Source organism: Eupeodes corollae, chromosome 3 (assembly GCF_945859685.1).
Source record: "Eupeodes corollae chromosome 3, idEupCoro1.1, whole genome shotgun sequence".
In the NCBI taxonomy this organism is placed as follows: Eukaryota; Metazoa; Arthropoda; class Insecta; order Diptera; family Syrphidae; genus Eupeodes; species Eupeodes corollae.
In genome coordinates this window covers 112032823-112045936 of record NC_079149.1, presented here as the reverse complement: position 1 = coordinate 112045936, position 13114 = coordinate 112032823, and the positions used below count along the sequence as shown (strand labels likewise).

General features: G+C 26.3%; 1 protein-coding gene across 27 annotated transcripts in view; it reads right to left on the bottom strand.

Moving 5' to 3' along the window:
- Nucleotides 1–3469: 3469 nt before the first annotated feature.
- The window catches only part of LOC129951805 (sodium/hydrogen exchanger 3), a 103944-nt gene continuing 94299 nt past the window's right edge, over nucleotides 3470–13114 (bottom strand). For 20 of the 27 annotated variants that reach the window (XM_056064128.1, XM_056064126.1, XM_056064132.1 and 17 more), the window contains 2 exons: nucleotides 10180–10230; nucleotides 3470–6654 (listed from right to left, as the gene is read on the bottom strand). In XM_056064128.1, the coding sequence (XP_055920103.1) occupies nucleotides 6222–6654; nucleotides 10180–10230 (484 nt within the window). In that variant the 3' untranslated portion in view covers nucleotides 3470–6221. The remainder of the gene's footprint in view (nucleotides 6655–10179; nucleotides 10231–13114) is intronic. The other 7 variants (XM_056064134.1, XM_056064143.1, XM_056064153.1 and 4 more) reach the window with 1 other exon arrangement.

Sequence of the window (13114 nt, the reverse complement as noted above, 5' to 3'; positions counted from 1 at the left end):
ACAATACTTTTTTTAAGTATTAAGTTGCGCTGGGGCCCTACTCTGTTATGAGCTTCGAAAGCAAACATTGTCGAAAACGAATATTTTGTACTATCTGTTTCTAATGCAGTTAAGAAATCTAGTACTTACGGAAAGACAAATCCGCCTTCGAATTTTTCGTACCTGGAAATGCGTTTCCGAATGTTGTTGTTGTGTGAAATAGATAAAATGTAAGTAAGGAAATGATAATTGTACTCAAATTTAAGGAAATAAATTTAGTTACAAGGAATCATCAGCGAAAAATGTGCATTCCAAACAAAAGCAATTTTAAATTATGGTGGAATTCATTTGTTCTCATCCCGATTATGTATGCATTATGTTAACCTTCTATCACACATTTCAAAAATTTTTGATTTATCGCGTATTGTTCTACGTTCACCTTGTTTTTTTCTATTTTCTTCATCCATCCACAGCGCAGCAGAATCCATTTTATTAACTTTTTACTGAATGTTATATTTTCTTTTTAAAAATTTAAAAATTAATTTCAACTTCCTCGTCTTGTTTGTGTTTATTTTTTTTTGCTTTGACACTCGAGACTCGGCAAATCTATTCTATAAATAGGAAAAATACTAAATGATTGATTTGTTTGATTCGAACATTTTACAGAGTACGAATTCGAATCGGATTGACTTTCGAAACGCATTACAGAGTAGGGCCCTGAATTTGAATCTTGCCTTATAGTTTTTTTTATCACATGACGCTTTTAAAATATGCTCCCTAAGTTATATTTTTCATTTGACTCTATCAGCTAGGTTCTACATTATACTTTCAATGGAAATGGAAATGAAAACAATTCAAAATATGAATTGCATGTCTGAAATTCGCTTTTATCGATATCGATTTACTTTTTTTTCGAACTTAAACAAAGTAAGTTTCCGTGTTCCTCATTTTGATATTTGCGATTTTCATGTGATTTGAATTTTGATCAGATTAAGTTGGTGTGATTTGTACTCCAAATTGTTTAAAAACAGCAGTATTTTCTCTTAAGGGAAATAAAACTTAACTTCTTTACGTATGTACTTGGTTCGTGATAAGTTGCAGATTCTACTTTGTAGTTGAGGGAACGGACGAAGCATTGATATTGATTTTGAATAACACCATACATATGAACTGAATTATTTATCGGCTGCTTAAATTTCACTTAAAGTGATTTCGAAAAATATTCCAATTTATGAAATCGATGGAATGGTAGAACCCTGAAAACAATTTCACCCGATTTTCAATTAAGATTTCGTATTCATTTCTTTCGATTTTGGGAATATAGCTGTATGTATAGTTTTAAGAAACCTTAATAGAAATAAGCTCTGGAGTAAGTCTTTAGTGCTGCCTTAGAATCCACAAACTATCTGCTGCAATTTTTTAAATACAAGTTTTTAGCACCGTTTAAAATTGTTTGTTCAATATACATATTAAAAAAAATTGACGTGATTTTTATGAGCATTTCTGGAAATGCGGGTATTACGGCTGTATTGTTAAGCAACTGGCTGATTCGACGGAACATTGTTTTTAAAAATATTTGTGTCATCATATCTGTATATCATTTTCAAAGCTCTTTTTTGAATCCTATCTAAATGTTTCAAACTTGTTTTAGGGACACCTGTCCAAATATGTGAGTTTTATTCATATTTTGGACGAATTAGAAGGGGAGACAAATTTCTTGCACCCTCTCGTCGGAGGAATCCTAAGCACCTAAGTAATACACATACCACCACCTGAGGGACACTAGCATTTATTTTAAGAGTTTTAGATTTAAAACCATCCAATACTACTTGTATTGAACGGTTCAAAATGTAGTTTCTAATCCAAAGAAGTAGTGATTCATCAATACCAAAAGCACGCATTTTCAATAAGAAAGTTTAATGCCTTTCGACAATAGATTCGTTATAAACAAATACTTCAATCTCCTTTCTTAAACTTAAAAATGTATCTACTAAGGTATTGTACATGTACACTTTTTCGTCAATGAAGATAAATTCCAACTTTCGAAATTGGAAGTTAAGTTAGCTTCGAAAGTTTTCGAACTGAAGTTATTTGCTTGTGTTTATAACGCATAGCGTTGTTTGGCTAAAATGTCATTCTAAGTATTCTTGTGCACAAGCTTGCGAGAAAAAAATAATTGATTTTTCTTTAAATCAGGTAAATTGAGAAGCAGCTTACCCACTTGGTAAATCTTACAGTTGTAGTAACAGGTGTTTTTTTTTGAAAATGCGTTTATCAGTCTGGCAATACTTTTTTCGAAGTTGGTCTTTTGACAGCTGTCATTTGATTTATGTTCACTGTGGTTTCAAAATGAATAGAACAATTCCTAAAAACGATTGCTAATCCTAGATCATGCGGTTTAACAACGCTGGACTTTTTTTGTGGGGTTATGTTAAGTCTATTGTTTAAGCAGATAAGCCCGAGGCGCTTGACACCTTGAAAGTGAATATTAAGCTCTTTATTACTGACACCCGGCCATAATTGCTACAAAAAGTTGCTGGAGTAAGTTTCAAAACATAAGGGAAAACACTGATCGTAATAATAATGTTAAATTCTTGACCATAACACAGCATGATCTAAATTGTTTGCGTTTAGTTTCTTCTTGAAAACCACAAGTCTAAAAAACATACCCTTTAGCTCGGTTCTTCTCTGACGCTCAACAATAGCAAGAAAAGCAAGTTTATTCTGTGTTCCTCGAAAATAAACAAATTTAATAATTTTTGTAAAGCTTTTCTTTTTATTTTAATAATAATATTATAGTCTATAATATTTTTTACTTACATCATAGGAATTGTTTTTTTTTTTCAAAACATTTAAATAATTCTTTTTTTTTTTTTGGATTACAATTTATAAAACTTTTTATATTTATATACTCGTATATTTTCTAAGCATGAAATGACAAACAAAATAATTGAATTTAGAATTATAACTCTCATAATAAAGAACGCTTTTATTTTTGTTTCCAAAATGTTCTATTTTATGAACGCAATCATTTTTTTTAATAGTTTATATTTTTTCTGATTTTTTGTTTACTAAATTAATTGTTTTTTTTTTTTTTATAATAACAGGCGTCAATTTTAACACAGTTTGTTATTTCTATGCGATCAAGAAGTATATAAGTGATTTCGTCAAGAATTGTTTTTTATTGTCTTCAGTAATTAAAACAATGTGAATAATTATTTTTTTTATTTTTACATTTAGAATGCATTTTCTTTGTCAATTAGGAAATTTAAATTTATCAAACAAAATATGAACGGAGGATAAAAGTGGTTCTTAGTTAATTGCGATGGATCCGATAATAGTTTGACGTTTCCTTTAAGCTTTATGAGGATCTTGGATGGATTTGACAACTTTTTATTTAGAAATAAACTGCCGTAAACTAATATCGAATCGCATTAAAATTTAAGATAAGATCAATCAGGGAACTCAAAATGAAAACATCGAATTGAAATTAATTTTGATACTTTTTTTCCAGGTTGTGTATTTCAATTTATTATATGTATATCGTCTCATATAGTACACACATACATTTTATCATTTTTGTATTCCATTAAAACGTTGATTATCTTTATTAACATGATTTCAGTTTTCTTTTTTTTCTTTTGTGAACCTAAGATGAAATGTTATTTGCATTATGGTTAGGTATATAATATTATCAAAGTGCGTATTAATGTATTTACACTGTTTTCTGTGTTTTTTCACCTTTTTTGTTTTTTTTTTATTATACATTTTTATGTGCAAATTTTTATGAGAGTATTTATATACCTAATAATAATTTCATGTAAATATGCATATAGAAACGAATGTAAAATTGTGCTGCTAATTTTATGTTCTTTTACAAAGTCTATCCTTATTTACAGCTTCTCAATACTTTTACTTCTTGAAAAATGGATATGTTCTTCATTCAAAAAATGTAAAAAAAAAATAAGTAGGTACAAAAATAAACAAAATAATTCGAATTAAAATCAAGGAGAAAATTATTGATTTGAACATAATTTAACAAAAAAACTTCTGCCGAAAAAGACTGACTTAACATACAAGCATTCAAAGCATAAAGAAACTCATACTCAAGCAAGGAGAAACGGAAAGCGTATCTTTCTTGGAATATCGTTATTTTGGGCATTTTTAATTCGTATGCTGTCAGAGGCTTAACGAATTCAATGTATTTAAACAAATATTTTAAAAGTCTTTATAATGCCAAATAGAAATGGATCCTTTAAGAATGTTAAAATAGGAAAACAAGCTTTTAAAAATTTCAATATTCTCCTAAGATTGCCTTAAAAAATAATAAATCAATGTTTTGAGCTTAAATTGAATTTTCAAATTGTTGCCATTTTGTTTATTATTTTCGAAACATTAGTAAAAATAATTATTAACTCTTTACTATTTTATTAAAAATGTTGTACACAAATACAGAATATTTAAAACCTTGGTAGATTTTCGGACAAGTTATATTTTGTTTGGTGGATTCAAAACCTATTAAGTGTGTCTTGAAAAAAGAGCAAAATAAAGTAAAAAAAATTGCCAAATTAAATAAAAAAAAACAATGTTTTAGGATTAAATTTCTTCGTTGAAAGCTTTTTATTAATATTTATTATAGGTAACGATAAAACTAGTTTTTCGACTTATTTATTCAAACTATTTTCCTGCTTTAAAAAAAGGAAAACTCTTTTGAAATAATATTTTTACTACACCTATTTTCGAATTATGGATCCTCTCAGTCATATTTAAATGGTACGAAAAAATCGAACCAATACGGTCTATAACATTTTTAAATATAGTAAACAAAACAATCAAATATTTAATTTTCAATCAAAATTATATCCAGAGATGAAAATAGAGAAAAAAAATTGATTACTTAATATATTTTCTGTTTACAATCAAAATAAAACAAAGACAAAAATGCAATTTAAGAATAAGTACAAATAAGTCGTTAAACTAAACAAACAAAAATAAATTGTTTTTGAACAGCAAATAAAAACAAATATTACTTATATTTTTAAAAACACATAAATATCATAAAATGCAAACAACATTTTTTATATCCAGGCCTATGAGTTTATATAGTCTGAAAGTGATTAGTTTTTCAATTTCTGCAACAGCACATGATAGAAAAAACACTTCGTATTTAAATTATTTGAAATAAGTTTAATATAATCAAGTAAATTATTTGTATAAATATATTTTTTAAATAAGTACCAACCGTTATTTTGAACTAAACTTAAACTAAAACTAAAGAATAAATCAATTTTCTTTGGCTATTTAAAACTAATACATTTTCACACAGACACAAAATCTCTTTTCTTGTATTTTGGTTTTATATATTTTTGTTTTAACTATTTTTGTTTCTTGTTTTATTTTTATTATTAAATTGATATAAAAATAAATTAAATTTTCTGTTCTTTCTATTTTTAAGTTTGTAAAGGTTTTTTTTTACATATTTCATTTAATAAAATTCTTTCGTTAACATTTTCTGTACAATCTCAATACATGTTCATTTTCATTTCTCTATTACTAGGATGTGTGTGTGTTTGTTTAATTAAATACATAATAATATAATAATTGTCGTGATTTAAACCTTTATTATAATATTTATCGTTACCCTAAATTTATCAATTTCCTTATAATAGAAAAATTCAACTATTTAAATTTTTTTTGTTGATGTATCAAGAACACATTTGATTTTTTGTTTTATAATTTCATGTTTTTCAATTGAATTAGAATTTAATTAATTATGCTTTTTTGTTTTGGTAACTGCTAAAAGTTAGTCATGGCTGTTTTGTGTTTTTTTTTTTCTTACTTCATTGATGTTAAGTAGCCTTTGTTTCAATCGAATCATTTTTGATTCAAGTAGTTTCGCTTTATTAAAAGATCAATGGCAATCGGAACGAACAGTCGTCCGATCTTTACAAATAGCCAAAACATTCATTGCAAATTTGTGTGTCAAATTGTGTCGTTTTGCTTGAAGTGGTGCAACCTATTGTCTTTGTATTGTGACTTAAATAGCAGCTCTTTGCATAGAATTTTTGTAACAATTTTAACGTTTTGTTAAGGTCGCAATTCATCTTCATCAATAGTGTTTCGTTTTTGTTTCTGTTTTTTCCTTCTTTTTTTTTGGTTTTTGTTATAAAATTTTACTAAAAGAATAATTTATATCTAATACAATTCCCTAGCCGCATTCTTAGCAATTGTTCCCTTCTACCTCAAATGATGCTTTCGTCATTGTTTCGCAAAGCACTCGATGTCGAAGCACCATCTCCTCCACTATTGTTTCGTTTATTCGCCGATCCTGGTGTATAAGTTGAAACAACAATATTATCATCATCGTACAAATCAAAATCTTCTTCCTCATCATCGTCGTCGTCATCATCATCAAAATCGGACGTAGAAGTTGACAGAAGAGCTGTTGTTACTTGATTTTTACTGCCCATTCGACGGATTTGTGCTCGAGGCGTTAGTTTAGGAAGCAACGGTTCGCGACCACTACTCGTCGTTGTTGGCGAGGTGAGCAGTTTGTCGCTGTTTCCGCTTCCTGTTAAATGTTTTGCAGCTCCAGCCAAAGCGGAGGTCCATTCATCTCCGGCCGGTTCACATAACGATTTTGAGTGGTAATGAGTCTCCTCGGGGATAGTGTCTCTAAATTTTACAAAAACATAATGATTTATGATTATGAGTTTTGAAATTTTGTTTTTGCAGTTAAGTTTGCTATAAGCTAAATGGTTTTTTGTTTTTTATTATTATTTGTTTGAAATGCTTGTGATTTTAGTGGAGTTAGATTTTATGTTTGGCAATGCAATTGTGTGTAATACAAGTATGTTATATTAAAGTTAAGTAAAAGCAGTACTATGAAGCTTTGATAAGAGTTTAATTTAAGACTTACAAAGATAAATATATATCAGCTAATAGAACACATGTTTAAATGTTACTGAAGTATAATAAAGATTTGATGACAAAAAATTAACAAGTATGTGATAGAAATCAACAATTTTGTATTTTAAGATTCAATCTAATGTTTAAATATAAACGGTAGATTAAATTAACTTCAATAATGTGATTTTAAAAAATCCAATACAAATATCATTTGAGAAAGTTGAAAAACAACGCAGCTTTGGAGCATACAAATAATTGCGTTGAAAAATAAAAGATTATTGTGCCATATTAATATACGTGATAGTAAATTTTGAAATTTCTAAAAGAATTTTAAAGGAAACATATGTACTTGTTTATTGTGATCTTCCGACATATGTATAACTTAATATCAAGATTATTAATGTAATTTTTGTACCCCTCAAAAGTTAGGAATAAGAAAAATGCATCGTTCGTTACTTATATTTAAAAAGTTGTACCATCAAACATTTAAAAAAAAGACAAAAAGTTGTATTTTATTTGCCACACAATTGCATTTCAATTATTATTTGTTGGTTTTAAAGGGAATTACTTTGAAAATATAATTATGTACAGTATGTTTGTATATTGAAAATGAGAATAAAAGTAAAATAAATGAATTAAATTAGAATATAATAAGAAATATATGATATTAATAAAAAAAGCACTGAACATCAAGCATACAAATATATTAATTTAAACATTTAATTATTACGTAAACTACATTATAATGATAATAATCTATATTTTTTATATTAGTTTTAAGTAAATTTGTAACTAAAAAACAAAACAATGAACATGCAATTATGAATTATTTATGTAATTTCAATAGGTCTAGGTTTTTTAGCAATAAATTCGTCTTTGTCTGGTTGAACAGAATTCATACTTGAGTCTGAAAACTAAACATTTTAGTTGTAAGCAAGCTTAGAATTACACTTCTATTTTACTTATATAATTTAAAGAGCAAAATATCTGTCCCAGCAATTTTTAAGGCATAAACAGTAAAAGTTTATGAAAAATAGTAAACATTTTATTTTAAAAAATTGAGATAAAAATCAAAATTGTATGGTTTGTTTTTAACCTATAATTTTAAAATAAATTTAAATGTTTAATAGTATATTTGTTGCTAATTTGAAATTTAGATTTTTGATTTTTCAAAAAAAGTAGTTATGAATAAATTTATTTTTATTAAACTTTATTTTCAGAAAAGTTAACATCCGAATAATTTAAAAATGTCTAAAAAAATCTGAAAAACCTTTTTGCGAAGCTAGTTTTGAGGAAATTCAGTATTAAATGTTGCGGTTACGTTTGTTAAATAGAGCTCGTTACCACTTCTCAAAAAAGTGGAAGTAGATTTTAGGAAAAAACTGAAGTAGATTGAGAAAAATGGAAAAAGATTTCAAAAATTATTTTTTTTCATATTATTCCACATAATTTTAAATTACATTATTTCAATAAAGAAATTTAAAAAAAAAACTAGAATTATTTAATGTTTAAAATTTCTTACATTAATTCTTGGTTATTGACAACAAAAACGCAAAGATTGGACTCGTGTTGTTCAAATGAAATAACTTTGGGATGTTTTGTATTGCAAAGGACGAGTTCTACAAGAAATAGTTTTTGTAGTCGTAATACAATTCCAGTATATCAACAAACCTTTTATCTTTGTTTTTGGACAACTTAAAAATATCTTTTCATATTGAAAAATATGATGGACACTAGAGCACAACTTAACACAAATAACATTAACAAATAGAAAAGAATTAAAATGCGCGATTGGTTTGCATGAACTCGCTCTTGTATCCAAAAAAGTCTGTTTAAAACTATTTCCTGTATTTTAAGAATTAAAATGTACCTGCCAAAAAGTTTGTTTTAAAAAATGTAATCGCCATTTGATTTCTCAAGAAAACCTTAATTTTTTTTAAAATTTGTATTTGGAAATCGTTTTTGAATTTTAGTTTAAAAATATTTTTGATATATATTTTTAAACTTTTTATTAGACGTTTGCATTTCAAGTTTGTAAAAAATGATGACCCATTTTCTAGATATCAAATTTCGAAAAAATAATACTTGTTTTTAATTTTAAAATAAAAACAATGACATTTTTGGCAAAAAAAAAATAGTTTAGTTCTTGAGAAATCTTAAAAACAAAATAACGATTCTATCTGAGTTTCCCTTGTGGAGCAATACAAAAATATTTTTTTATATTGAAAGAAGTCAAACTATGAACACAAATTTTAGCAAGAATTAAAAAAAATCTATCGATTTGTTTTTGAAAAACACTCGAACTATCGATTTTTGAGCGTACAAATTTGTATTGGGACTACTGTTATTTTTAGTTTGAAAAAAAGAGGAAAGACATACAGGTAAGCCGACAAAACCGGGGTACACACTTTTTTCAACTTCTCTACCATCGTAATGTCATGTTTGATTAAAATCTCGAATTTGTTTGCGAATACATACATATGTCGAATGTAAATGACAAAAGGGTTAAACTATAATACATTAAATAAAACGGAACCTCACCGCAAATGCAAATACTCAAGGGATTTTTAATTCTCTAGAAAGTTTAAAGACTACATACAAGAGTGATAAGGAGAAAAAAGGAGTAGATTCAGTCTATTTTTATTAAAATTGAAGTAGGTAGAAACAAAGATTTTAAAAATGAAGATTTCAATATTTTGAAAGATGGTGCGAAGTAGGAAGTAGATTTTTAATTTATGTAAAAAAAAGAAGTAGATTTACTTCATTTGAAGTAAAGTGGTAACGCTGGCTCTGAGTTTATTGAATTCGGTTTATTTTAAATGATGTAGACAATTGTAGAACACGATTTGTTAAAATAAATATTTATGAAAATGAGTATTAGTTATAGAAAATCATCTATATAAATTTTAATTATTAAAAAACTTCACTATTTTATAAAAGAGAAGTGTTTGATTATCAAAGGTAAGCAACCATATGTTTTTTTTTTTTTAATTTATCAATTAACTTACAGCGAGGAAAAATATATGTAACTATATTGGGTGCAATCTAACTCGAGCAATGTATATAATTAAGTATATAGAAAAATATCATGACTCAAAAATGTGTATTAAATAAAATGCATAAATATAAAAACTTAACTTAGACTTCGACTACTTTAACGAAGCATTTTTAGCAGTAACGATGTTATTAATTACATATAATATTAGTATCGTTAAATTATTATTTTTTTTTTGGTTTTTATTTATATGAATTTAATTCTGATCTGTATCAATAGAATTGTAATGATTTAACCTGGGATTAGGAGGTAATATTTTACTAGCCCTCCGTCCTGCAAGTACAAGTCTGTAAAATATACATACACAATACAAAAATATTTAAAATAATATTTAATAAATTATAAAGAAGTTTTTTTTTGTTTACTTTTGTATGATTCTAACTTATTTTCATAACATTATAAAAATTGTTTCTAAAGGTGATTGTGTTTTAGTTTGTGTGTTATAGTTTTGGAATTTGACACGTCAACATTTTGACGCATTCGAGGATTTGTATGATTTTTTTTTGTCAAAGGAATATCTAAAAGATTTATTAAACAAAGCATTTTTTATGGTAAAAAAAAAGAAAAATGTTTTATTTTCTTTCATAAAGCTTTAGCTTTGAGTTAAAAATAGGTATGTAATGGTATGATTTTTCTAAATTCTCTTGCAACTTAAGTATAAACAGCAGCTTTTCCAATCGAAGAAGTTAAAATATTTACAAGAAAATTTAGTCATTAGCAGTATACATGTTGTCTTTTCTAATTTGTTTTTATCCCAAAACATTTTTTTTCTCTCATTTGTTTTAAGAAAAAAAAATATATTTTTCAAAAGAATATAAATTATGCCCTCGATGTTTTCGACTTGCAAACAAAAACACCAGTTATGTACTGAAATATGTGAAAAACGATTTTAAAACAGCAATTTTTTCATTAATAAACTAAAACTATCATTTTGACTTAAAAATTATCATCAAATTTCGTTGTGTTTTGTGAAACTTTTATTTTATTATTATAATTTCTGTCGTCCTTTTTGGAACAATATTAAAATCGAATATTTAAAAAATAGAACTTGTACCCTACTATTTTGATTTTTCCAATCAGACCATAATATTTGTTTAAAGTTTGAACAAAAATTTGTTCTTGCGCGATTAGATTATTTAAATTAATTTTCATTTACCAAAGTAAAAGTCCTAAACTCTAGACTTGCTAAGCACAAATTTCTTAAATATTTACGATAGTTTTCCTTCAAAACTGAACAAGTGATTCGTATCCTCAAATTACAAAACAAAAATAATCCTCTTTTTACTAGAGATTTTTTGGTTGTTTGCATTTTTTCATTTGAATTATATGGTTTAACCCCTCCCCATACGAGCAGCTTACGTGCGCTTAGAAGGTGTATACTTCCAAAGCAATTGAAAATCGTTTATCTAAATAGAAACCCTACACCAATTTGTTTCCTTACAAAATAAAAGGTATACTGTGAATATTTACAATAAAACCAAATAAATTAACCACAAATTTTAAAGCCAACAATTTTTTTTATTTAAGCAATAATTATAAATAAAATTTAAACTACATTACAAAGCAAAGCAAAGCAATAAAGCAATCAATTTTTTGTTTTCTTAAATGTAAGGTGACGAATGCAACAAACCTTATTAAATTCCTTTATAATAAATTTACAATAATATATAACGAATATAGTAAATAAAAAACAAGCAATTAATTTAATTTTGTTGTATTATAATATTTTTATAACAATATTATTTACATAGCATTATACCAAAAAATAATATATTTTAACATTTTAACATATAATACAGTATTATATGAAAATTAATTAAGATGCAATTTTTAAAACATATTTGTTTTTGTATGTATGTTTTGTGTTAGTGTATTTAATAGTGTTGTGTTTAAGACTTAAATGAAGTTTTATTTTTTTTCAAATGGATCTGAGTTAAATTTAATAAAAACAAGAAAAAATAATTTTGTTAAATTATAAAACATATTTTTTATAAAATAGTTTTAAATAGGGAAGCCAATTATTTATTTTGTTTTATTAAATTTACAAGTTATCGAACTTTTCTATATCTTACATAGAGCAAAATATTTCGGGGCAGTATAAGACATCACGTACGATTAACTTTTTAGTTATTTAACCATAAAACTAATCAATTTTCAAAAATGTAAGCTTTGCGTATTTAAGCCATTAAGGTCAGTTTTTTAATTAATTTGTACCTCAAGCTCTAGAAAAATGTATTCATTTTAACTCAAGTTTCAACAATATGGTTTTAATTTCAGCAGATTTCTTAACAAAATTTCCGGTGCGGATAAGAAAATAATAAGTTACTCCTGAGTATATCCAACTTTGAAATGCAAACAAGACTGAAGTGCCTTACAGCAATGAAACTATCTATTTTAAAATGTGTTAGAATCCAAATTGAAATATACATTGACAAACACTCATGAGTGTGAACAATCAAAATTTAGTCGCAATTCGCGTTTTACGTCCAAAAACTTAGAAGCAATGTCTATAGCAAATATTATTTTTTGAAAGTTTAAAAATGGAGCTCTCTTCGTAGTTTTAATTGGAATACCTAACCGTGACAAATAACTTCCATTGCGAATTGCAAAATATAATTCTTCGAATTTAAAATACATACACTCCAAAAACAGGGCGATGTATAAAAATTGCCAAGATTTCTTTCTAATGTTTCTAAGAACTTTTTCAGGGGCCCTACTATGTAACTCGATTCTACTTTTGATTCTATTCGAAACTCATTTCCGATTCTACTTTCAAATCGTACTACGTATGAAAGTAGAATCGGATGCCGGTTATACCAACTTGTTTTCAAAAAATTGTTTACTTTCGAACGAGTTGTTTGACAGTTAAAAAAAAATATCAAATTTTTGGACAAGAATAATTATTACAAAAATGGTTAACCATTGGAATTTGGTTTAATTTTCAAGGAAGCAAATTGAATGCAGAAGAATAAGAGATAATTCCAAAATAATAGAGCAAAGTAAGAAAAGGTTTGTACATATACATACATATATGCAGTAGAATATTTGAACGCATTCTTTATGAAAAATATATATATTTGTTTTAGTTTTGTTAAGAGCTATCGTCTTTCTAAAGACGTATTTATGTTCTTATATAACATCATATCATCCGACATGACTACTCGCAGAAGA